Raw genomic sequence first — 27,873 nt, 5'->3', positions numbered from 1 at the left:
GTCAAAATACGACTTGGGCCCTAACTTTTTTAGAGGATGATATCTAAGTAAGTACAAAAAAACAAAACAAAACAAGTACAGTATATTTTGTAGAGTAAATTTGACTGTATTTAGAGTGGAATTGGTAAAAAAAAAAAAAAAAAGAGTCACTTAAGGGTTGAGGAACGAACTCAACGATCTACTCTCTGAGCCACGCAGCTCCTGCTGTGTGTTAGTATATCGTTCGCGTCAGCTGGTAATCTTCCTAACTCCAAGCAAAAACCAGACGAGTCCACCTGAGACTCTGAGGGGCAAGTGCAGGTATACGATGTGGGCGAGCAAAAACATTGTTTTTGGTCTCCTCTTGGAGGTAAGCAAACAGTAACTGACTGACTCCCAAGCTGAAGGTCGTGAGTTCGTTCCTCAGCCCTTGAGTGGGTTCTATTTTTATTTGTTCTCAATTCTTTATTTTACTCTCTTCCAAGTGTAAATATTAGCCTACTCTGAAACTGAGTCTATTTGGTCCCACTCAAAATAGTGTCAAATGTACTCTAAATAGAGTCAAATTTACTCTACAGAATTTACTGTGTATGTTGCATTAAAACTACTCGAGCAAGTACAATTTGTCGAAAAAGTTACTTAAGTAAATGCAAAGAAGTAACTCATTATTAACCACTTCTTGGATGGCGTTGGTGCTGGTAATGGTGGCAATAGTGGTGGCCGTCATTGTGGGAATGGGTGGAGGTGATGGTACTGGCGGGTGTGGTGGAGGTGGGCCTGGAGCAGGCACGCCTGAGTGCATCTTGGAGGATGTCGCCTGTCTCCGATGTTGGCAGCAGAGGCGACTAATTGGAAGCCCGCTGGTAAAATATGTTCATTAACGCCTCTGCCTTTTGGTCCTCCCTCTCTCAAATACTTTCCCTCATTTATCTGCTTATTTACGCAGGACCTGGGAGCAGGTTCAACACAGAATAAGAGTAAGAAGGAGAGCCATGTGTGGAGGGAGGGAGGGTTAACGTATGCTCAGTGGGAATTAACAAAGCACTGAGTAATTAAATCTAAATTGACATTCTGGTAATTAGCCCCTTGATTAGGAGCAATAACACAATTAGCCAACTAGTCTTTGCTAATTGTTAATTAGTATAAGCAAAGTTATTGTGCGAGTGCGAGAGGGAGGCATGTAAAAGAACAAATGTTAATCTGTCTCTCTTTCAACAGCCTTTCTGGCTATTGAGCTAGCAGGCAGGCAGCTTCATTGTCTTTGTCTCCACTCACAGGCGAGCGCTGGCTAATTAGCTGAAAGTCTTATCCAGGATGTGATCAGAGAGCAGGCTGGCACATCTCCACTTCTCTCTACTTTCTACCCTGCGCCTCTCCAGCACCGCGCCCACCGACGCACGCGTCACACGGAGGCTATTTGTTCCCAATGAAGATATGATGTGGATTAAACGCAATCAAAAAAGCAAAGCGCTGAAAGCCACTGGGCTGCAGATCAATCTGAAGGAGATGTAATTCATCTAAAAGGTTTTAGTTGATGAGGGAGAGGAACAGAGCGACTCATTAAAGGATGCAGGGGGAAAGATGTAGGAATATTAAAGACACTGCAGGGAAGTGCGATTTGCTTGGCCACAGGTGAGGCATGGGCATCTTGTTCAACAAGTATGGTTCAGCAAGACACTCTCGCAAAAAACGAATTGGAGTCAGAATTACAACTTGACTAAATAATTGATGATACAAATGCTGAATATGTGTTATGTTATTGTGTTTTATGTAAACAACATCTTAAAAATAATTAACTAAGGAGTACAGTAGAATAGTAGTAGAGGTCAATTTGTCCATGTTTATTTGGAACCTCTGCTACTTCCTTAGCCACAAAAGCAAATTTAGATGTTCTTTCAACCATGGCCATGCTCTTAGGAAACGTTTTTTGAGTCCATTCTGTCATTATTAGTAATATTAAAATATATTATTGTTATAAAATGATTACTTTGAGTAGCAGCTACAGTACCTCTCCTCCATTTCTTTAGCCAGCAAACTAGTTCCGATTGGATTAACCACTCCCTCTGTTGGTTGTGGACAAGTATTGACCTCCATTTTGCTCTCATTGCTTCAACAACATTCAGCACCTGAGAACCAAACAGCATTAGTAATATGAACATAAAACACTCAAAATAATCAAATAATAATTTATCACATCAAGGAAAAAACCTGGGAGAAAAATGAGGAGGGGCAAAACTGGGTGCCATCCAAAAAAAAAGATTGAGGCGTTTGCTTGACTGGGAGTGAGTGTGTACATTCAAACTCTCAATTTCTTCATTAATGAATTTTTTTTGATAGAACATAAAAGTGACCAAATGTGAGGGTTTGTGTGTGTCCAAGTGTTTTAACGCCTGTCTTGCAGTGTCTCCTGCCGTGTCCCACCCAGTGTGCCTCTAATTGGATCCTTATTACCAGGCCAGCCTCCATCTGAGGAATGATGGATTCATACCACGCAGAATTCCATTAATCATTTCTTTTTCTCAGTCCACTCGGAGGAGAGGGCAAATTCATTTCTTTGGTGAGCCGAGCGGGCCGGCATAATGAATATTCATGCAAGTAAATTTGGGGTCAGGCCTAATAAGGGAGGTAATTTGTAATTTGTCCCGTTCCCGCTCGGGTCTTGTTCGGGAGGTTAACCTATAGAATAGTCACACACATGCAAATAGGAGCTGTCGGAACACGCGTACTGTATTCTTGCTCTGCCATAATGTAAGCACATTGTGTACATTTTACAGTCCACACAATGAGGCAACAACAGAGGCAATATTAGTAAGACTTTATGATGGATGTCAACATTCAAAACACTTTCTTTTACATTACAGTGTTTGCTAAAAAGAAAGCCAAATAATGTTAGCAGAATAGCATATTTATCTAAGATATAGGTGAACATTTTTGGAAGGAAAAAAAAATCCAGTTGCCTTGATTCAAACTGCATGACTGAGAATCTACAGCACGATAAAGGAAAAGACAAATTTCAGCAAAGATATTCATATTTTTTTTATTGGAATTATGACAGTGAGTTCAAAATGACTTGAACAATATGGTATTAAAAAAAACATATCGCAATATTTAAAAATGTTTTTGTTAAATCCACTACAATTAGCCTATATTACATTTCATTTTTAGTATTTAATTAGAATTCAACAGATGAGATGTGTCAGAAAAGTTGCAGGACTGCTGTCACAAAAAATGCACTGTTTTTCAAATCCAAACTACACGTTTTTTTCCCCTTTAAAGTCGTCCGACTGGAGTCTTACACACTTCACCGCTATGACTCTTGATTCTTGATCCTCCACAGCTACATCGTCATGGCCATCCTAATCAAAGATGTAAAAATACGGCCCGCGCGAGAACGCAACACAAATGTCAGGTTTTCACTCAAATTAACTGTTGTTGCTAATTTTGTCCACTGGAGGGCGTATTGACAACATTTTAAATGACATTCGGAAATTTGCTCTCATTTTTGTTAAGAATTTTCAAAATACTCTGGAATAAGATAATATTAAATGGGAATATTGTTAGAATGTACTTGTAATCCTTTGCATCATAACATTATAGCTTATAAGGCCACGGACATACTGGTCACTTTTGGGTGAAAGTGGCCCTTAATTTAAGATGAGTTTGACACGACACGACTTTGATGACACCCTTAAGCCTGTAACACAGGAAAAATAATGACACACCTCTCTTGACCTGCGTCCAGTATTGTTTTAATACTATGCCTGTACCAATACCAAAGCCTTTCCTATTGGCAGTTATGTAAATGGAAATTCTGGCCATTTTTTACTTAGATACAGTAAATGATTGTATAGCTTAACACATGATTTACAAGAAAAGACAAAAAAGGCAAAATCAGGCCTGTGAGACACACTTAAACACTCAAGCGTCATCGAAGCATAACCCGAAAATCATCACTTCAAGCATCACTTAAAGTCACTTAATTAATAATTGATCAGTATATTTGAAGTGATTAAAATTCATGACTTGAAAGTGAATAGTGCCCCAGAACCCTCAGGGTGTCCAATCAGTGCACTGTGCGTGTCAGATCAGGAATGAATTCTTAATTGTACCTGGATATTTAGTGGGGTCAGCTAACTCCTTTGGTGTGCGTGCAGGTTAAGTGAGGCATGTGCGCACACACACATGCGCACACGCCTTCCTACAGCCAGTCATAATTTGTCTGTCACCCTGTCATCACCTTCTTGTCATCACTGCCCTTCCTCTTTGTCTCCATCTTCCACCTTTGTTGGAGACAGAAAGAATCATTAAGTCATCATGATTGAGACGTCGCGTCCGAGCCCTGTCAATCACACACACTCACGTTCACACTCACACACATTCGTACATTGTCAGGCGGCTCACTGGTTAGCACAGGCTCAGTATATGTTCAAAGAAAGAACATTAGAATGAATTCATGTTGTGACACTTAGCAACCGTACATGCGTCATATACGCTCTTTTTGTTGCTGATTTTAATGCAACGTAATTAATTAAGCATTATAAGATGCTCCAAACACGCATTGTTATTCAAATCATGTTCAAACACTTACTGTAGATACATTAATTAAAATGGTCAACAAAGTGATCACTGTTATGTATTGTTGCATTTACTTAAAATATATGAGTTGAGGCAAATATTGAGTTCATATTGTGTTGAAATAATACAATTGCATGCAAATGGGGCAGGGGCTGTTAACGGAATTAATACTCATTAAATAAATATAATCAGCATGCTGTCCTATTTTTTTATGTCACCATTTTTAGATATACTTTGTGTTTAAATTCTAAAATGCGTAAAAAAATCATTTGATAAGAATTTAAAATTTTGCATCCAATAGTTCTCCATATAGTCCCCAAAATAGAAACTATAACAAGATCATGGAAATGGATATATCTATTTTAAAATGAGAAATACATTAAAACATGTCAAATGTTCCAGGTTGGCCCCACAAGGATGACCTAAACATTAAAACGCTGCGTCATCAATAATTTAAGAAGGGCCCGTTTGCATAACGTGTGTTTTCACTTACGGCAACTCCACCCCATTTTTGTTACACTTTAAGCATTTGAAAAGAAAACCCGGGAAAACGCCATGTGCGTATTACAGGGAGCACTAACTTGAATCCCGAGACACCAGAGATGGGATGTGCGCCACCAACCCCGCAATTGAAGGTCTAAACACGGAACATGATGTGTCTTTCTTACTGTGGAGGTGAGCAAAATGGCCAGTGTTTCTCCGTCCTCTCATGTATTAAACATCTCTCTCTGTACCCCCCCCCCACCCCCAAGGTTCACAAGCCCCCAGCACCCCCAGAGACCACCGCACTCTTTTAAAGATATGTGCTCACTTAATCACTGAAGAAAAGGGCCCCAGAGCTAGCCTAATATTATAATTAATTAATTCAACCAAAAAGGGGGTATTAAATTTCCTGCCTCTTAGGATACCGTGTGGAATATATTGACCTTTGTAGAAAAGCCTCTCACTGAAATCACGTTCACTGGTTCACACACACACAACTTGTTTCTTTTACTTCCGGTTCCCTTGCAAAGTGCATTGTACATGGACAGCACTATTATTTAATATTGACAGTAAATGAAGATCGCACATCATGTTATCTTTATTGGACAGCAAGGTTTTATTTTATTTTTGGGTGTGTGTTTTCTTCATTTTTTGATAACACATTATTACACTCATTTATTGTAAGTCAACCCTTATTATCATCAATTAATTAAATTGAAATGGGTTGGGTGAGGGTCGTTAGTTTCCCCCAGAGTATAAATTTCTCTGCATAAACTCTCCAATTCGGTGTGTCAAGATACACTCGACATGAATGTACCCTATTTAACCTAATTTTTAGACCTGTAGTATTTTTGTTTGTGCATTTTCCAGGCCCAAAGCAGTACCTTGAAGTCCTTTTCCATTCAGCCTCGTCACATAATAAACACATTTCCATTGGCAAAACAAAGCGTCCGCTGGTCAGGTCCTGGCTAGCTCACCAATTTTATGTAACACTTTTGAACGACAATGAATTACCTCAATGGACTGGTAGAATCGGTTGAAAAAGCTTAGTGGAGTGTCCAAATGAGAAACAGAGACCAAAAGAATGATGTTAGCAGCTTTAGTGAACAAATGAAGGAAAATAGCTAATCGTGTTGCTATGTGGTGTGGAAGAATTTGAGGGAGCTAATGTTCTCTTTCTTTACATCAGAACTTCTTTTTTTTTTTTTACTCGGACCTGTCTCACTCTTGTGGAATCAATAGACTAACACTGATCCGTGTAGATCCAATATGCAAAATAAATCTAACCTGAGGAATTTTTTTTCATTTTCTAATGAGGGGGAGCCATGAGGTACACCCTGGAATTGTCACCAGCCAATCACAACCATTTATATTCACATTGAGACTTATGGGCAGTTTACAGGGTTCAATGAACCAGTTTTAGAACGTGTGCACGTGAGAAAACGCAAACTCCAGTCAGATAGACCCGGGCCAAGATTCAAACCATTGACCGCGAGGTACCCCAATACTATAGTCCGCAAAGTGTTTATGTGAACTGGTGTAAAAGTGTGTGTGATCTCCCTGCGCACGCAAGAAGAGAAAGTTTTCTTATTAGTGGAGAAAGTGGGGAAATAGCAGTCAGCTAAGTCTGTGTCTATCTCGACTCCCCAGTGTACTCTCAGTCTTCACTAACTCTGACTGAAGTTCAGAGGGGTTAGGTGGTATACTCAGGAGGGGGGGGGAGACAAAAGGGAGGAGGCAGAAGGAGGGGGGTTAAGTAGGATTGGAACAGTGGCAGTTTTAAAACACAACTTTAAATCTCCACCTACGAGAGAAAGTGTGGGAGGGGTGGGGAGGGGGGGGTGCAACGGCGTCATGTGGCGCGTCGTTATCTTCGGGGAGACGACGGTATGAGACTAAAAAAGAAGCTTGAAGAAGGGCATAAATGTGATAACAGCTGTAGGCTGTATAAGCTTCTTCTCATGGAGTGATGCGGATAATAAAAAATAAAAAAAATCTAATCTTTGCGACCTTCACATCATAAGTTCATTGAAACATATTCTTACTCACCACATTGCAAATAGATTTGCAAGATGGATGGATGGATGGATGAGTGCCTGGTGGAAAGAAACAAACACAGCAACAGAACAAATAGATGTTAATAGGAGCTTACAGGCTAGAATGAATCCTATGTGCCACACCATTAGCTTTCACTCTTCCATCAAGGACAATGAAATTAGCCATCATTTAGCCAGTATTTGTCCCAGACATAAATTTATCGCCAGAAAAAGGCTTCAATCAGGAGAAAGGTGCGGGTATGATACATCCCTCTCTACAGCCAGAGAAAAGATGGAGTCTGTAACCTTCAAAAGGAGACAAATTCTGCCAGATGCATTATTTATCTTAATAATGACGAGCTGAAATTAGCAGCCAGCACAAATCTAAATGATGGCGGCATATTTGTGTTCCCTCGTTGATCATTCGAACAGACCAAACTAGAGCTGTCTGAACGGGTCTTGCGTTTACAAAAGGATGACATTTTTCTTCAAAGGAACACATTTGACATACACGTGTTTTTCATCCTTTACTGAGCCAAGGCACATATTTTATATTACAAAAAAAAAAAACACAAAAAATGTATCGCACTCGCAGTGGGCGATACTGGTGGCCGTTTTACGATCAGGAACTAAAATTTATAAATGAGAAGGATAGAAATGTGCCATTCATTTAATGCAATTTTAAGGGGGAAAAAATCTATATTGACATATATAGGGCTTTCTTAAATCTGTTATTGTTTTTGGGGGGAGTTTTATGAACGAGTGGTATCAGTATTTGGTATTGGTATCTGTGACAACTCGACGAGTTGAGTACTCGTACTGGTATCTGTCTAAAAAAGTGGTAATGAACATACTATATATACTACTATAAAAAAAAGTTAATTATGATCTTCTGCTACAGAGTGGAAGAGATTATATTTGTTCTGCCTGTCACTGTACATTGCTGGCATAGATGGATAAACAAATACACATTATTTGTACTAAATAAAAATAAAAAAAACTTATTCTTTTTCAATTCTGACCAATTAAGTGAAACTGCAAATCACTACAAGAAGGAAAAAAGTATTGAGATACCTATCGCCTACAACCATAGGGGGAAAAAATGGAAGACAGGAAGTGTCAACTACGTCTTTGCAGCAACAAAATGGAAGACAATATTGTGGAACATGTGTATGGAAATGCAGAAAGATTTCATCCCAAAAGACTTTTTGATTGGGTTCAGGTCAAGTTCTTCCACGACCTTGCTTCACAGACTGGGGTACAAAACGGCCTTCATTAAACTGCTCCCAAAGAATTGTCCAAAATGTTTTGGAATGGTAAAGATTCACATGTCAGGAAGTTGTAATCTCTAACTGATTGAAAATGTTTATCGATGCACACACAAGTTTCATCCGGCCTAGATAATCATTTCCTCAATGGTGTGTTGGCTTATGTGGCGGACCACTAACTCCACCTACTGGGCAAGATGAGTAAAACACCATGGTAGTAACACAAGAAAGGCTATGCATGGACTGCATTTTGGAGAAAAATATATATATTATAATATATATTTCCTTTCATTTATGTCACCGGCTGTCTAAGCAAGAAGAAGAGACGGACCCTAAACACTGACCAATACACCATCAGACCCCCTCGTCTCATCACCTCCACATACATGAAAAGACCAACCCTTTCCTTTGCCGCTGTTAATGGCGGGGACATTATTCATCTCTCCAGCCAATTTGAGTTCCTTTTTCTTTCAGGAATGGAAGCACCAGAGGTTGAGGGGAGTCAGTGAAGAGTATTAAATATGTAGAAGAAGATGGACAAAAGGAGCGGCAGAATAAAGAGGGCAGCGGAGTTGGCAATGAAGAAGGACGGGGAGGTGTGCGGCGCTGATGTCAAGGTAGTTACAGTGACAGAATGTGAAGATGGCAGAAAGAAAAGAGAAGACGCTTCGCCTCTCTGACGGGTGGCTGCATGTGCTCTCAGTTTTGACCTTTCAAAAAAGGACACTTCTTTTCCACATTTGAATGTAGAGCCAATGAGGAGGGCTCAAAAGTGACAATGTCTAATGTGGCTGCTGTCACAGTGGAACCGCCAAGGTCGAACGCCATCCATTCTGCGATGATGGAATTCTTTGTGCCACAGAAAAATTCAAAAACTCTCTTTCGGCGGTAAGCTGTATGTGCGGCAATTAATTAAGTCACATTTTAATATTCTTAGCTGTAATACAAGTGTAAAAATTATATTAATGGTGTAGGTAAAGTGAAGTAGGCCTATGTTACATAGCAAAAATTGGAGTGTTAACATTTCAGGGTTAAATTTGTTGGAACTGATTTTAACTCCTGAAGTGTAATTTTAACATTTTCAGAGTTAAAAGATGTTATCTTACCAAAATGTTATTTTTCAAAAGTGTTGCTTTAAGTAGAGTGGACCAATTTAGACACTTGAAGTGTTAAATTTAACTCTGTAGCTGTTGAATTAACACTGCCTATTTTGATGTGTATCGAAAGTGGTGGCGGCACAGTGGTTGAACGGTTAACACATCTGCCTCACAGTTCTGAATTCCTCTGAAAAGTTTGGTTGCCTGCATATGCCATGCAATTTTTGGAATTTCATTTAGACAAAAATAATGATTTACTTTCAAATTAGGGCATCTACAGGCAATTACACACACACACGAGGAATCCGCGAATGTCGAACCATGAGTATTTAGGGTTCCATTTTATTTGTATCTGCGGACTCCTGGCATATACCAGTACATATAAGTTGTATCACGTTAGTAGGGGGGGAAACTGTAAAAAAAAAAATAATAATAATAAAAATAAATAAATAAATAAATAAAAAATAGTGGCGTATTGTGCTATGTCATGCACGACGGCGGCTTGACCTCGAAAGTTTTATGCCATTTCATGATATATCAATTTGAAGGCTCTGCTCCAACTTGGAAACTTCAATCCGCAGTGGTGATGAAGAATGGCTCTAAAATCAATTTTGCGTCACTTTCTTTGGGAGGAGCCACACGACGATCTACGGCCTCAGAAGCTATAAATTGTGCCTCCAATCTTCATCATGTGGTGGGCTCCATTATTTTTGGTTGCCCAGGAGGATCAGTCTGATGCAGAGCAGATCGTAAAGCGGGCTGTGATTGACGGCAACTTAATGGAGGAAGATGGATCAATGAGTACTATCAGCAAGGCAACACACATAAACCTTACTAACTTCTCAATGTCACTCATAAAAGTTTGCTTTCATATCCCCTAAGAAAAAAAAAGATAAATCCATCAAAAAAAGTCCCAGTTTTTATTATCCTTTCCTTCCTTTCATCAATCCTCCTCATCTCCATTTTGATGTCTGTCTATTAGCACGAGGTGAGGCCTTGCCTGCTCTCACATCCAGGGGCTAAATTAGCTCAATCAGCCCCCTTTCACCTCTCTTCCATGGGCTTCCAGCAAAGTGACACACTGCTCCCCTGAGGAGGAAGAAGGGAGAGAGGGAGGCGGAGGGAGGAAATCCAGGCCTAGTGGCCAAGAGGAAGAGTGGGGAGATGGAGAGCAGGTGTGGGTTGAATAAAGGGAGATAGTTTTAATTGTATAATGCTAAAACCTCCAAGAGGCCAAGGCACTAGAAAATGACATGTTTTCTGTTTTGCCCGCAACCATTTGCTGCAAGTGAAAAGCCACACACATGCACAGTGCAACTGGAGTGTCAACATCTCTTAACTTGCTCCTTCATGTTTGATTTGTCTCAACCTTTCCCCCTGCCTCTTTTTACTAAACAGCCTCCCAAGTATCAATGGAAGTGCAAGGCAGGCACTTCTGCCACAGTAATAGCCGCGCATGTGTGTGCGCGCTGGAGTGAGATCGGAGGTGGTGATCGGAGTGAACCATAAGATCTACTCTATGCAGCTCTACAGGGATTTATTAGACCAGGGAGTACATTAGCATCATAAAGACCCTGGAGAATGGGCCTGCGGATGGGCTGCACACACCACGACTACACTCTAACATGCTCTCAGTGCATCAGCGTGTGTGTGCATGTGTGTCTATGTGAGGATTAGAAATAAGATTACTTCTATTTAAGTTAAGAAGGACTATTAAACAGTTTATAGTTCATCTTGAAGCAGACTAGGACTAATACATCATAAGAAGATGGAGGGGAAAGGGACAAAAGGTGATTTTTGCTTGAAAGGTGCGATGTCCTGCTTCAACATTTATATTTTTATGTACATATTTTTATTTCAACTGCATGACACAAAACATACTTAATTCAAACATTTTTAGGTTGCGATTTTTTTGCACAAATGACAACTCTATATTTCATTATTGCAGTTTAATTAAAGAAACTACAGTAGTCTTCAACAACTCATGGATCTCTAGTGTCCCCTGGTGGGCATTAGTATAATGACATGGAGAAAAAAGTCCCTTTAAAAATGGTTTATAAATTTGATATAAATAGGCTACAAATGATTTTACAAGCTATTTTAAAGTCAGTAAGCAGTTGCAAATGACCTACAACAGAACGTAAACATAACAGAAAGTGTTTGCTGACTCACTATTGTTTTTTATTTTTTTATTTAAAAAAAAATGTTTTGAAAGAACACCAAAGGTGGTATGTGAGTGAAAGCTTAATTAGACTGTCTTACCTTTGACTGGAGCCAAGCGCACGAAGAGTCATATTCACCTTAAAACAAGAAAAGCCTCTTAACAAAAGCCGTCACATCAAACACACCACAATATTTTTTGGGGAAAAGGAATTACATTCTTTCATTGAACATTTACACAAGCCAAAAGATGTGTGAATAATAATATGAAACGTGGGTTACCTTATGTAACGGGGTAACCACTCATGGTCTATCATGTCTGTAGCTTTTCACTATTAATGTGTCATAATGAGTTGCCCACTTGCCCTGTGTATCAAATGTGCCATACATTAAAGTTTCCTTGCGTATTATATACCTCAGAAATATTCAACAGAATAAGGTTTACGACCGCAATGTATAAGTTACTGGTTACCACATAAGAAATGGTTAGACTAGCTTCTTCAGGTTCGTCTTCTTTAAATTATTTTACTGATCTTGTCTGTCTGGATAATCTGTGTCACTATGCTACCACCCACAGGGACTACATGGTACTACATCAGACATCTTGTGTGGGGAAAACTAATGATTGTAGGTATGGTATGTGTGGGTCTTCTCGAGTACACCACATACTATAAGGGTCTCTTACTCACACACAAGAAAAAAGTTAAAATGTTTAAAATCTATATGTGTGTAAAATCTATATGTGTGTAGTGTGAACCCCACTCCACCAAAGCATACCATGTACACAACAGAAAAATAAACACAAACACGCATAACATGTCGCCAGACAAACAAAACACTTGAAGCAAATTCTTGGATTCTGGTAAAACATTTTTATAACTTATTTCAAATCAGGACATGTCTCCTGTGTATGTTGTGCTGCACTGCACCCCCTAATGGAATATTACAGGGGTTCTGAGCGATTCTTTGGGGAGTGTGGGCAAGGTTGTCAACAACAGTTAAACTGTAGTCGAAATGGGGGAAAAGGCACAACTGTGGTGGAAAAACAAACACGGTCAGGCACTGATAACTATTTAGCACACAGTTGATGTGAAGTCAGTCTTACAGTTCCCAAGGAAACCGCTGTTACAAAGGGAAATTACACAGCAAAACTGACTTCCCGCTGACCAGACACACTGGTAAACTTTACATTCACAATGTGAGAAATTTGAATTCAATCACATTCAATCAAAAGAGTCATCTACTATTTGGCCTTAAAAGACAACAATGAAAAAAATAAATGCCCAATTACATATATATATATATATATATACATAAAGTAGGGAAAAAAGAAAAGAAATACAAATCTGATGTACAAGATGTACAAATCTTCCTAATCAGTAAAAGTTCCCAAATGGCTCTTTGCTTCATCTCAAATAACAAAAAAGGTGGCTTTAACTGGCTTTAAAAGGGGGTAGAAATTGTTGTTTTGGGGAGAAAAGGAAAAAAATGCATTTAGAGAACATAGACAAAATACTTAAAAGCTGCTTAGTGGCATTAAACGGCGAAATAATAATAATCATCATCATTTTTGTACAAAGTCAAAACAATAATATAGTTTCCAGTGCTTTGGGAAATAGAATAAACAACAAACTACAATAAAGAAACATAACTTACCAATATAATTAGGGATGGGCATAATCATGTATTGATGTCGTGAAAATGATAAAAAATTTGGTTGATTGTGTGGAATTGATTGTTGAAGAGTTGTGTCTTGAAACATTTGAGATATTACTAATTGTAATATTATTATTACAATTTATTATTATAATAATATTATTGTTAATATTATTGTAGCACTACTTGGCTACAACCAGCAGAGGCGCTGTCAACAACTGGTTTGTGGTCTTTAAGAACATGAGATGGAAAAAAGTTCTGAACAGTCACAGAGCAAATCTCCCCTCCCTGTCATCAATCAAGGAAATGGAGTCAAATGCCCATCCCTACTTATAATACAAAATATATATCACCACATTTCTTTACCATCCATAATGCTCATACAGCCATAGAAAACAAAACAAACTAAAAAGATGGCTGACATATTGCTCTGATCGGTCCGCCACCGATCGTGGTTGGTCTATTTCTAGTAAAGTTAAAAAGCCATCCTGTGTGTGGGCTTCTTTTTTTTTTTTACAGTATCAATTTTTGTCATGAACTCTCGCCTTGAAAAAAAAAATCATGCTAAAATCATGGCCCAGGTAGGTTCAAGTTCCCATCAGCACTTATGTAAATTGACCCTGCTTGTGAATTCCGTTACAGTACCTGAGTATGATAGATATGGATGACATGGTTTTAAATGGCAAAGAGCACACTAACAGAAACAATGATGTGTAGAAAGATGCTCTGGTGCATGTGAGAGTTAATAAAAAGTACACCGGGAGTGAGGATTAGAAAAGTCACTCCCGTGAAGCCCACAATGTGCATGTCAACGTGGCCACTTTAAAGACATGCTAAGCTAAGCTTAGCATGCTAGCGATGGCCTCTGGATGACACCAACCACACAGTGCTCATGGTGACAACAAAGTGTGTGATTACAGACATACCGAAACAAAAAAAGAGACAGAGCAGCATCACTGTAGGCTACCTGTAAATCATACAAACAGGACCACGGAGCTGCTCCTTCGGTATTTGATTCAGAATCATTCAAATCATTTATGGTGATAAGAACAAATGAGAAAATGTACAAGAATGTCATCATGTGAATAAAAAAATGACCACCACCTTCATAAAAACAACATACAGGAAAACTCTCTGACCTCAGTATTGTTTCTGCCTTGAAAATGTTCTATGAAAGTTTCAATATCCTCAGTTCATGTCTTATCCATTTTTTTTTGGTTGCGAAGTCTTGCATGCGTGTGAGTTTTTTATTTGATCAGAATTATTAGACGCATTGTGCTACTTGTATTGATTTCCTTTTTATGCTGTTCATAGTGGTACAAACACCCTTTTTTTCCAAAGCGTGTGCTTGCAGGAGTGTGCATGTGTGCGCATGCATGTGTTTACAGTATGTCACCATCCTCTATGCTGAAGCTGGATCTGCGACTGGAGTCGACAGAGGCCTCTGGCGACATGGTGGAGAGCAGAGGGTCGCCGCCGATGGGGGACAGCGGCTCATCCATCATGAGGAAACCCATATCGCTTCTACGGCCTTGCATCTCCAGTCCTCCCAGATCGCCCAGCCCCGACATGCCGTCTGTGAACGCCTGCATTCCGTCGCACAAGTCCAGCGACTGGGCAAAGTCAAAGGGCTGGGAGCTGCCTACGGCCGGGTACTGGATGGGCGCCTGGGGCTGGAGGTGCTGCGGGAGCATGGTCAGCTGTCTCGGCTGCTGAGGCTGAGCCTGGTTTTGAGGGTGCAGGTGGGTCTGCGGGAGGAAGTGATGCTGCTGGGGTTGGGGCGGAGCCTGATTGTGGGTTAGGTGGTGGTGGGGTGCTTGTGTCTGAGTGTGGGAAAGGGTCTTCTCTGGGCTGGTCTCTTGTTTTATATATGGGCCCATCACGTCTACTGGGTTCAGGCCAGATGGAGAGTTGCTGGGTAGGCCATGCAGATGAGCTTGCATCTCCAACTCCTGTTAACGTCATTATTTTCAATGAGTATTGTACCGTAATGAGCTTGTCTCAACATAGTTTAGTTAAGACCAAAATTACTCATATCCTGGCCACATTTAACAGGGAAGTCAACCCAAAAATATTCTTTATAATAATATTCTGATTAATATTGTATTTGGCCATTTTGGCACTTGCTGTCAACTAAAAATGACATCACAGTTGCTCAGGGCTCAGGTAACGATCAATCACAGCTCACCTGTTTTCTCAGTTTGGTCATGTGACAGTCACAAGCTGAAAAACGTGATTGGTCGTTACCTGAGATGCATCAAAACAAGTATTTCTATACCTGATATGAATCATTCTGTTTTGTCTTGTTGGTAGGTGACCAAATATGTATTTTCCACCATCATTTCGAAGTTAAAAAAACCTATCATGTGATTTCCAGGATTTTTTTTCTCATTCCGTCTCTCACAGTAAAAACGTGCTTATGATGAAAATTACAGACATCTGTCATAATTTTAAGTGGGAGAACTGTGTCTCTTAAAACATTGTCTTGTAGTCTATTATTTACTTTGTGTGAATTCTGGCAAAAAGATCCCCACCCAATAACAACTCACAGTGTAGGAATAGTGTTGGGCTTTACTACATTGTCGCTGCTATGTGAAAAACAATTAAGTCCTTTTTTTCTTCTTCATTTTTGACATATTTACGTTTTTGGGGACGTCTGCATTCCCAAAAACATAAAAACGGACATAAGTGTTTTTCACATAGCAACAACGATCGTGTAGGCATATTTGGCAAACTACCTGAATGCGAAGCATCAGCTGTTTGTTGGCCATTTCCATCCTTCTGAAGTTAGTCTCCACCTCTCTGGTCCTATGAACATCCTTCTGCATACGTTTGATGTAGTCTACAGACGCTCTCAGGATGGTGCCCTTGTTCCAGCGGACATCACTGTGCAACCCATAAAGGCAAAGGAAATGTTGAAGCGGCTACCAGTGACACAGCTGAAAATAGTTATGTCCTCAAGTAAATGGGAATGTAAAATGATAATCATCATTAATTGAGTTAACCGCATGTGATTAACCCTAAACAGTATCTGATTACCTTAGGCCATGTATACACGTAGCCGGGCTTTTTGCAAACGGGAGATATTTTTCTGCGGCTTTCCCCGTCATCCACACGTTCGAGGGGATTTTTTTCATTGCAAACGAAGGTTTCTAAAAACTCCGGCCAAAGTGAAGACTTGCGTATTTCTCTGGCTCCGCGATCGCGTGTGTCCGTCAGTCAACGGAAATTTACGTCGTCCTCTATACGCGTCACTCAATCACATACCTCAAGTTGTTAAAAAAGAAGCAAAAAAAGGCGGCATGGATTTGCTTCCTCATCGGGGAAACCATGTTTGTATATGTGTGTGTGTGTGTGTGTGTGTGTGTGTGTGTGTGTGTGTGGGTGTGTGTGTGTGTGTGTGGTGAGTGAATGGGAAAAAAAGTTGTAAAAAAAAAGTTTTTTGAGATTTTGTATTCATCCTCTTTGTTTTCATCTATGCTCCGTTTATGATGCACTCATTGACTGTTTACAAGTATTTATTTTTTTTATTGATAAAAAAAAAAGTCTTGTGTGCACTGACAGCACTGATCCGCGTATATACAGATCAGCGGCTGGCAGTCCGTGCTTGTATGACATATGGTGAAGTGACGTCAAAAGATAAACAGTATTTGGCCAACTACTGCCTCCTAGAGGCTTGGCATGCATCTCATTGTAGGCGCAATTTGTGGAAGTGGCGTGGCCAGATGGACGCGTACTCTGATTGGATAGTATTTTGGGAACTTTTGCCACCTTAAGGTCTGGAATTGTTATGAACGTACTTAAAAAGGCATTAATGCGGTTAGCTGTGGATGTTTTCTTTCTTTGGTGGTGTGGACACTATTTTTTTCTACATCCAGAGGAGGAAAATATCTGTTTTTAAAAATACCCTGCTATGTGTGTACATGGCCTTAATAACTGGACTAACATGTGAATGCTTATCTAAAGACATTTTTCTAACTTAAGTCATATAAAACTACACATTAACACATGCACACTCCCCACTAAAACATAATATAGCAAAAACTACTTACAGATCGTTGGTCTTGGGAATCATTGTGCCAAGCTCTTTAATACGATCATTAATGTTGAACCTCCGTCTTCTTTCGACTGTAAATGAATGAACAAAAGAGGATGAATAAAAAGACACCATGGAGAAAAGAATGGCTCACGCAGAAAGTCACACTTGTATATGGATGCACATTTGCACATACCCACTCAAGCTCACACAATCATGGGCAATTACATAAACTTCATTGCCAAAGCAGCAAAAAATTTACAGGTTCTCTATCCACCCACTCTTTGCACTATGTCAGCTAAATCAGCAAGACAGGACATAAAACTGTATTAGATTATAGTTGTGTGCACGTGTGTGTGTGTGTTGCCCCTGTGTAAGATTATGCAATGCACAGAACAAAATCATTACATTTAGAGGAAAACTTGCTAGAAGCGGGAAAGACTTACTCAGATTGTGGTTGTCTTTCTTTTGTCTCTCCTTGGCCATGGCACGGGCTTCTGTTTCTTTGCAAAAACAAAAAGTCATCAACTAGTGGCTGACACAAACACTGCATAAGTGCATGTACAACTTGTAAGATGATTATTACAAGAATGAGTTACAAATGTTGAACGCCACTGATGTAGAACGATTCTGGAAAGAACGCAAATGTTTGGGGAGATTATGTCGCTTTTAAGTCGTACAAAACTTCAAAGTTTAAAGTGTCTCAGCATATTGTGAGAAGCCTGACAAGCTTCAAAGAATTAACCCATGTGCCTTTTGTACTTTTTCTTTGACCTTTATATAACTTTTCAAAGGAAAAAAAGATAAAATAAAATCCAATCCAGTGTAACCAGAGATATTTTTACATTACTTAACTTGATTTTATACTTGCATAGCTAGTAAATATAGAACAAAGTTGAGTACATCTGTGAACAATTTGCAAATCAGCTTTGCATTACTCCTTATGTACAGTTTGATGAGTTGAGCAGTTTTATCTTATTTTTAAAGAAGCTAACTTCTTTTGCACTTGAGTAAGAATGTAAAAATGCTAATGAATAAAACATTGCCATTCCAGGTCATAAAAATATTACGGCATCACGTAGGCATGGGCCGAGTACCAATTTGATTGTTTAGCATAGTGTTAAAAAGTCAAGGATTCAATTGCCCCTAAAAGTGTCCATCACCGGTAATGAGCATTTCTTTTCTTTTTTTGAGTCCCGCTGCAATATGATTGGCTGCTTTCATAAATCCCTAAACAAACTGCTACTTTGAAAATAACTTGAGCAGACAGCGGCTTTTTTTCCCAGAGAGGGGAGGGGTGGGGGGAGTTTGTTTTGTATTCTTGTGAAACCAATAAAAAGGAAGGGGCAGAGGTGGGGCAAGGACAAGTGCATACACGGATGTATTTTTGCGATGTGGATTAATGAGGATAGTCCTAAAAACAAACAAACAAAAAATGTGGTGCCAGCGGGTACTAGTTAGCCCGATGACAACATGAGCAGTCAATGGACCCGTTCTAAAAATAGCTCACAAGAAATGTGACAATGTGACTTATTAAGAAGAATTAAAACTGAAGAAGGAAAAAATATATTTTTTTACTTTTTAACATGCAACACATTTCTTAACGTGTTAAAATTGCTCTGTATTTTGTTTTGTTTTTAAAAAAGGCTGTTTTTATTTATCCAAATATTTTTTCTTTAAAAAGAAGACATTTTAAAGCTGCAAAATGAGTGGCTTCACAGGAAAGAATCATTTATCATCATCAAGAAGCATGCAAAATGGTCGCACCTGAAATTTCTCGTTTGATGGTCAAGTTAGCAGGACAGGAATTGCTGGTCATTGCAATGGCTGGTCCTTTCATCCCTGGACCTGTGTACACATCCAGGTGGCTGCTGGACAGAGGGAGCTGGGGAGGAGGCACACAAATGCAAACACAATCAGAAGACCAACAATCAAAAGTGGTAATTTAGCTTAACAAGTACATTAACAATTCAATTTCACTTCATTGGTCCTAAAGGTATTTGCGTACTAAAAACAATATAATTTTGCTTATTTATCTATGCCAACAAAATTTAGCGACAAATACAACAATTTAATGCTCTTCTTCTTAACTTATTTGCTCCCAAAAACATATAAATACATTCTATTTCAAATGTTTTAAGTGTCTCAAAGAAGTATTTACACACGTTGTTATGTTTGTTTTTTATTTATCCTAAAGCATACAGAAGGCTTTGATGCAGCCTCTCAACTGCAAAGAAGGGTTGAAGATTTTGTAGTTATTACACAAACGGCCAGCAGGTGGCAGCTGAGCATAGGAAATGAACCAGGACCATGTTGGAAAAAAAAAACTCAATTACTCAGAATTCTAAATAGATTTGTGAACAATGATGAAACTTAGCTATATTCTAATGCTAATTGCTGCAAACTGAAACAGATAGCAATATACTTTCTTTTCCTGATGAAAGAAGATACTTTAATTTTTCTTTTGGTAGGTTTCATGTTTTTATAGCAATAGAGCACAATAATCTGTGGGCCTTGCAAAATCAGTCAAAATCCAGTGAAACAGCCGGGAGGGAAGGGGATTGTTTTAGTGAAAATGGCTGGGAGTGAATGAGTTAATAACAATTAACCTGCAAACTACTTATGTCACATTTTTGTCTGCAGGAGATTTGTTTCTAATGCAAAATATGTGCCTTGGCCTAATAAAGGGAAACACTGCTGAATACTATATTCCACATAATGGCAAAGCTCCTTCCTAAATGTAATGTCAATGATAAAAAATTTAAAATTTAAACACAGGTCAAACGGCCGTACTCCAGATTATTTCTCTATGGGTCCGAGACAGCTCATTTACAGCCTCGTTTAAGTATCTTTATGAAGGCAAGTGTCCATTTTTAGTGCGCGGTAAAGAAGGCCTAACTAAGGATAATGCAATATTATCACACCTAAAGACTCCCTGACAAGCGTACAGCAATGATTGACTGTCATCCTCTGGCCAGTATCTTATCTATCTCTAATGGCTTTATTCTCTCCTCGGCTGTGTGCAGACATTCCCCAACGCTCATAAAGGTTGCACTTCAACACTAACACTGAAAGCTCTGATCTGGCTACTAAAAATTACAGATTTCCTTTCAATTGATTTATATATTGATTTACTTCTTAATATCGTGTTGCCTATTGTGTTTTACTCGCTGGCGTGAGGGCAAATGGGGCAGCACTAATGAGGCCTGAAAGATAAAGATGTCAAAAGGAAGTGATAGCTTATCTGCTGGCTACTGTGGGAGCTCGGACATCACAACATCACACACATGCACTCACACAAACAAACACAAATTCCTCTGTATGTAAATTGCACGCTGTGAAATGTAACATTAATCAGATGCTATTCAAATTAATTTTGTCTATTAAATTGTATGTTAACAGGTAAGATATCCATCAAGTTACTCTTGTAAACAGCTAAAACTGTCTGACCCATCGAACTCCATATCCCAAAAGAAGTGTAATTTCATGGGGCACTGTATGGCTCTGTGTTTCAGTCCACGCATAAACACACTCTTAATATCAACCTCAGAGGTGCCTGGTATTTAATGGCGCTCACTAAACTTTGAGATTCCAAGAATTCCAAGAGTATGCCTCTTTAATCCCCATCAGGATTAGCAGGTGAAGAATTTCAATGGTTTGTCATTTGGGAAATTTTTTATTTTATTTTGAAATCCAACTGTATATCTATATAATATGATACATGATATGATATCGTATATATATATATATATAAAATCTTTATTTCTTTCCAGCAGCAGTTCATTCAGTGCACAGCCTTCACACCCCTCGACGCGCCAGTGTCGATCAATGTCCTGATATAATCAATCTATTACTGTGTTGTTAGATTGCATGTTAACACACAAACGTATGCAGACAAATGTGCATAAATCAAACATCAACATTCATGCAATGTAACCGCACACAGCGACAACCTTAAAACGCCTTCCACCCCCACACTCGTGTGCGTCCACATGTAATCAGCGACCCGAGGCTGGTAATTAAAGTCTTTCACCGAGAACCATGAGCACCAAGCAAGTCCGCCAAAATTGATCGCAGCAGTTACTTTTTAAAATCTTACCAACTGAATTTGTTCTCCTTCAATAAGTTCCACAATGGCGTATGTCTTACTCATCTCTTTCATCCTCTAATCCAGCAGCAAGGTCAGAGGGGTCCTTCCTCCTCGCTCCAAGGCAGACTTTGTCGGGACGCTACCTCAGCAACACTGATCCAATTTTCGTCTAGATATTCCTCACCCCACCACCAAACAAGAGTGAACTTTCCCCTAACTGGACTTTCAGCCTGTTTTTCTTTTGCACAAATTGCCCTCATCCCCCTCCCCTCCCCTCCCCGTCCTCCTCCTCCCTTCTTCCAAATATCTTGTAAACAAGTTGAACTCTAACTGCCGGCAGTTTAATTGTTAATTCTTACTTTTGCCCTCCCCTCGTCTTCAATTGACATGTTTTTGTTGGCATGTATAACCTTGCTCAGCATGTTCAAATCAATATAACCATTGTGAGTTTACGCAAGAAAATGCTTGTGACATCACAGATTGTTGCTTGGGTCTGGACACAAAAAATTAAAAGCATAAATATGATAAACACTTTGAATCATAGTCAAATTTAAGTCGCAATGACCAAATCAACATATTGTTTTTAACTTTAACATTTTTTGTGCCTTTTTGGTGCAAATAAAAATTGTATCGAGTCATGCCAGTGCAACCAGTATTTTTATTATTATTATTTTTTAAATAATTACTATTCTTGAATATTTTTTGTTGCTAATAAACTTCTGCTCTACATTTCAGGGCATTTATCAATAATATAGAGAACATTTGCGGGATTAATATTTACTTTGCACGCCAATTTAAAGTGTGTGTCCTTAAATCTTTTACTTGCACCCGTAAAATTTCCAATAAAGGGCACGATGTTCCTAGTAAAAAAAACTAAAAAACTGGAGCCCTGTTTTGTAAATATAAATAAATACGAACTCTGGAGGTTTCCTAACATGGGGAACAAAAGTTAATGTTACTGTGTAGTAATTTGTTTTAAATGCATAAAATGCTTCTAAATCATTATGTTCAAATTGTAACATAAAAAAAAATTTTAACTAAAAAAAAAAGACACTATATAGACAACATTCCTTACGACTAGGTAATAGACGTATTACTCATACAGGACATAAAATGGAAGTTATGAATCTATTAAGATTTCCAGTCTTCTGAGAAGGACTTCTTCAATATTTTGAAGTGCACCTTTGGGAATTTTTGTCCAATTACTCAGAAGCAAAGACTGAGACCAAGCTGAAGAATAAAAATTCTGAGAAAACTAATCAGTGTAGATGAACTCTGCACTAATTGATAAATGAATTGATCAATAAGACTGTGTCAACACTTTTGTCCATATACTGTCATTCACTAGTTTGTTTTGGCCTGACTTACTGTGTTGGGCATCTGGACGGGGTCTATGTAGGCCTGAACATCATCGTAACTGGACTGCATGCTGATGATGTCATCAATGACCTCATCCATCTGAAAAAAGACGGGAAAACGTATGTGAGTAATGAGCATTATTATAGCCTGTAAAGTTTCACTTTAAGACGAGTCATGCATGCGAGCCACATCTATATACTGAAAATTCCCTTATATTGACGTTTACATGTCGAGGCCTTCAGGTAAACTCACCTGCAGACGCATGTTTCATGAAGATGACTTCTCCATGGAGGCTAACTGTTTAGACTACCGCTATTTCCTCTCCGTAAGACTGACAAAACAGAGGCTGACAGCGACGCGAAGAGAGATTTTGGTCAAAGTCTGCCAGGTTCAAAGGGCCTTGGCATAGTAAACTGTTTGTCTGTCACTTGTTAAGTCGTAATTGCTGCTACAAGGCCATAATGGAGCATTTAAACTTCAATGAAAGCCAGTGTCAGTTAGTCAACACATTTATTCACCAACTGTGCGCACGACACAAATGGCTTTTAGAACGCCGATGCAGTTTATCAACGGCCAATTAAATCATTACGATGTTTTCATAAAATGTGACGATAATGGGGATAATATTCAAACCTCATAATGTTATACGCATGCAATAAGGTCATATTTCAGAGGTATTTTTTTCAATGGGGTTCGTGTGGACTACACTATTTGACATGACCAACAACAAATGTTTACTGGCTTATGCCACGCTCTCGAACCCGCTACCTCTTGCTCATGGTTGGATCCAATGTTGAGCATGGCCATTGGGCTGTTGGGTGCACTATTGCCAGTCATGAGCTGCTCAGTGCGCCTGTGTGGAGAGTGCAAGGGTGGGGGTAGAGACGCTGAACCCCCTGTGGGCCCAATGGCCGCAGGGGGGGATGGCGGCATTGGCCCTGCTACGGCGTGAACCATCTTGAGACAGAGAGAACAAGAAGAGCGAATGAGCAACTTCCGATTAACAGTATTGATGACGGATGATGATTGGCCGATACCTGTTTGGTGGCAAAGGTAGTGGACAGGTATTCTTTCACCTGTTGCCTCCGAGACTGACGGATGTGGTAGTCTGTAGGATTCTCAAGGTGGGTCTCAACCTGCATTACAAACGAAAGCACAAATATTATTATTATTATTATAGATTATTTTTGATATTTTGTTTTGTTTTGATTGGATTGGATTTGATATCGTTGCTGTGATGTCTGCAATACATTCGTTTCATCCCATAAACGTAAAAATGTAAAAAAATATATAAATAAATACATGAATAAATAATTAAAATAGACAAAAATGGACATAAGTGTTTTTCACAGGACGGCGACGATATATTTATTTTAAAGAGATTATTAAGAGTGTGAACTGGTGTATCTACATTTAATACACTCTAAAAACAGTTGGGTCAAAAGTAACCCAATTATGGATCAAAAACGTACCGATCCACTTTACGACCCAACTTTGTTTTTTTCTTCTTCTTTTTTTTTTTTTTCAGATAACCATTAATTAATTTTTTACCAAAGTAAAGGATCTGACCAATATTTATGAGTTGTTTTACACTAAAAGACCAATTTCTTGACTCAAAGTTGGGTCAAATAGACCCAAGTCGATGATCGGTCCATTTTTGACCCAGACTCACATTTCATTTTAAAGAGCTCTACTATTAAGAGTGTGAACTGGTGTATCTACATTGAATACACTCTAAAAACAGTTAGGTCAAAAGTAACCCAATTATGGATAAAAAATGGACCAATCCACTTTATGGGTTAATTTGATGCAACTTTCTGTTTTTGTTGTTGTTGTTTTTTAAACAAAATAACCATTTTTTTACCCAAATAAAGGCTCTGACCAATATTTATGAGTTGAATTGACTAAAAGACCCATTTCTTGACTCGAAGTTGGGTCAAATAGACACAAGTAGAGGATTGGTCCATTTTTGACACATAGTTAGGTTATTTTTGACCCAACTGTTTTTAGAGTGCATACTTGGGTTATTTTTTGACCCAAGTGTTTTTAGAGTGTATGATCACATACAGCTCCTCCCACTGACCTTAAGAACCTCCACGGGCACCTGCATGCTTTGGTAGTTCTGAGGGGTACTAATGGCTGCAGTGGGGGCAGGTGGTTCCGCCATGCGGTGCTGCATGTAATGCAGGGCTGCATTTTGCTGCTGTTGCCACTCACGCTGCTCCTCCTGCTGCAGCTGGTCTCGCATCAGCTAAGGAAGTAAATAAGTACAATCACTGAGCTCTTAACAAATAACTGAAAAATGACAAGTTGCTCATGTCTTTTACCTGCATGCGCAGACCAATGCGTGAGGCCATTGCTGGGGGGCGAGGGGGCAGGGGAGGGCGAGACGAAGTCAACGCACCGCAGTCCAGTCCGAGAGGTAGAAGAAGCTGTGAGAGAACGTAGGTTGAAAAAATTGATAGCAATCAAATTTGGATAGTTTCCATTGCAGCCATATAGGATGGATGGCGATAGCTGCATACTGCATTCTGCAGCATCCCCAAGAAATATACAAAAAAACCACATAGCTTTATTGTTTTGCAAAAGCAACCCATAAAGTCTTTGTTTAAACAAAAGTAATCATTTAATAAATAAAACATGCAACAAACAAAATACACACCAACATTGTTTTTTAGTCATGAAGCAGACCTAAATGTTTGGTCAAGTAGAAGCCTCCTTCAATAAATGGTTATTTCTCCAAGTAAACAGACACCCGTGGTCACTAATTCAGGAGAAATGGAAAAAATAGCTACATTTAGTTGCACTTAATTAAAATTTCTATATAGTCAAATGATTTAATATTGGTTTAACATGTTAATCATCTGAAACCGATGTAGGCTTAAATGTTCGAATTACATAAATGCAAATGATTAAAAAAAAATTCAGTGTGATCTTGGACAGAAGCCAGATTTAAATTTTATATTATAGGAAAAAATGTGGAATATTCTGATCAATGTGGTACTTCTATTTGTTTGTTCATAACTGAAATTTAATTTATTTGCCGTTTTGGCCACATTTTAAGACTGCAGAGTACAAGAAAGTAGTCGCAAAATTATACAAAAATATTGCACAATACCTTTTGATCTGATAGTAGCACTATGAGACTAATGTCGATTTGATAATATAGAAATATAACAAAATTCCCAATCTACACTATTTATGAAAAAGTGCCAGTCGACCTTGAATATTCCCCGAGGCAAATCACGTGTCATCGGATATAACCAAGTAGAAAGTTTCGCTTCCTTTTTTCCTCAACTTCTTTTCAGGATGATTAATCATTTCCCAAGCAGTGCGCCGTTATTGTGTTTAGCACATCTGCCTCACTGTTCTGACTTTCTGGGTTTAAAATATCATCTCTTGCACGTTCTCCGTGTACTTGTGTGGGGTTCAAACAGGTAATCCAAGCTTCCTGACAAATTAAAAAAAAAACTTGCTTGTTTGGTCAAACGAAGACTCTAAAATAGGTGTGATTTGTGAGTGTGATGTTTTTGTGTCAATACATTATGTGCCCATATGAAAATATGGATGGATGGACGTAAAATGTATAATTTAGGTTGACTTCACAGTACCAATAAAAACTCATCTAAAAATGTATGATGATGATGGTGGTGGTGGTGGTGGTGGTGGCGGGCACTAGGGTGCTAAAGCGAGTACCACAAAACATGCTGACTCCGGTCATGTGAGCAATGGGATAATGGGGAACACCCTGACCTCTTTACAGCACCTCCTTCTGTTTTCTCTCACGCATACAGTCTTGCAACATGCAGATACAAACAATCAGTGGGGAGTCCCAGTTCCCCTTCTGCAATGACATGTGTTAATTTCCCTGCATGACTAAGCTCTGCTGGAGTCAACAAATGATGTGCTGGGAAGTGACTGATGGTTCCTACTTCATTTTCCTCGTCTCAGTGTTGTTTTGAGAGTCACAGACGCAGTCACATGAGGTTCTAAACCACCAATCAGAGCCAGACTCACACATTGGACGTTCATGGTCACGAAGAGGGGAAAGACAGAGGGGAAAGAGACAAAGAGAGAGAAAAGGTCATTGTGCGTGAGGTACAATAAGAATGGCAGCTCCTATTGAGAAAGGCTCAAGCTGCCTGTTGTCCAAAGTGTACATTTCAGCACCAGAGGGGGCATACACTGCCCGCTTTGTGCCTGTCGGATCGCCCACATGAAAAAGAAAAACCCATGCAGAACGACAAATTGAAACACTCACATTCAAACACATTCAACTATATCAAAGACCCTTAGAAGACAAAGAAACGACACTATAAAACTCACACTTTCTTTCATAGTTTGGCTGCTCCTGCGACTTACTTTTATATATAAAAATTAGAGCTTGGACAGGCACACAAAATCCTTGCTCCCCAATTGTGTAGACTTTGGTGGTTGACAAATACTTTTGGTGCATCATGCCCGGTGGCCACAAGGTGGTGGTAATGCAACAAAAGCACCCGCCAACCACCAAAAGAAAGTAGAAGAAGAAATTAAAGCAGAAAAAGAAGCAGTAGTCATGGCAACTAATGTGTGGTGTACAGCTAATGCATTCTTTTCATTGCCTCATGTGTGGGGTTTTTTTTCTTATTTTTTGACTGGTTCAACTTATACTCTGGACAGAGTTTTGTTCAAACTGATGTAAAACGTGTAATTAATAGACTTACATGTCTAACCCAAAGCTATTAAATGTCTCTGAATAACACACATACTGCAGCAAAGCCCAAAATGGTTAATACCTTGTCCAGATTTTGGAATTAAGTGAATTCCTATTTGTCAAATGTGGAATGGAAAGAACAGGAAATGGAAAAGTTATGATTATGTTAAAAAAAAAAAATTGCATTATATCACAACATGCAAACATACCTACCACATGTCGTTTTTTTATTCTATTTTCTACCTCTGAAAACTTGTAAACACACTACTTTGCTGTACCATCATTGGCAATGTACGATGGCGTATTAGGGTCACCTAGCGAGATTTTTTTTTTTTTTTTTTATAACGCAAGATGAGATTTAAAGTCGGCAGGACAAGAATAAAAAAAAAGAAAAAGAAAAGAAAATAATATTGTCCTGATTACTTAAATTTCGTCTTG

General features: G+C 39.0%; 1 protein-coding gene across 3 annotated transcripts in view; it reads right to left on the bottom strand.

The window, feature by feature from the left end:
- Positions 1-12,458: 12,458 nt before the first annotated feature.
- The window catches only part of tfeb (transcription factor EB), a 29,684-nt gene continuing 14,269 nt past the window's right edge, over positions 12,459-27,873 (bottom strand). For 2 of the 3 annotated variants that reach the window (XM_086087987.1, XM_086087986.1), the window contains exons 3-12: positions 25,067-25,171; positions 24,823-24,990; positions 23,777-23,875; positions 23,508-23,696; positions 22,749-22,838; positions 19,058-19,175; positions 17,737-17,787; positions 17,307-17,382; positions 15,993-16,149; positions 12,459-15,206 (exon numbers count right to left, since the gene is read on the bottom strand). In XM_086087987.1, coding sequence (XP_085944113.1) covers positions 14,637-15,206; positions 15,993-16,149; positions 17,307-17,382; positions 17,737-17,787; positions 19,058-19,175; positions 22,749-22,838; positions 23,508-23,696; positions 23,777-23,875; positions 24,823-24,990; positions 25,067-25,096 — 1,548 coding nt within the window. In that variant the 5' untranslated portion in view covers positions 25,097-25,171 and the 3' untranslated portion in view covers positions 12,459-14,636. The remainder of the gene's footprint in view (positions 15,207-15,992; positions 16,150-17,306; positions 17,383-17,736; positions 17,788-19,057; positions 19,176-22,748; positions 22,839-23,507; positions 23,697-23,776; positions 23,876-24,822; positions 24,991-25,066; positions 25,172-27,873) is intronic. The other variant, XM_086087988.1, reaches the window with a different exon arrangement.

This window comes from Leptonotus elevatus, chromosome 10, assembly GCF_054856555.1.
Source record: "Leptonotus elevatus isolate MCC_2025b chromosome 10, RoL_Lele_1.0, whole genome shotgun sequence".
Taxonomy (NCBI): domain Eukaryota; kingdom Metazoa; phylum Chordata; class Actinopteri; order Syngnathiformes; family Syngnathidae; genus Leptonotus; species Leptonotus elevatus.
This window is presented reverse-complemented; position numbering and strand designations above follow the sequence as displayed.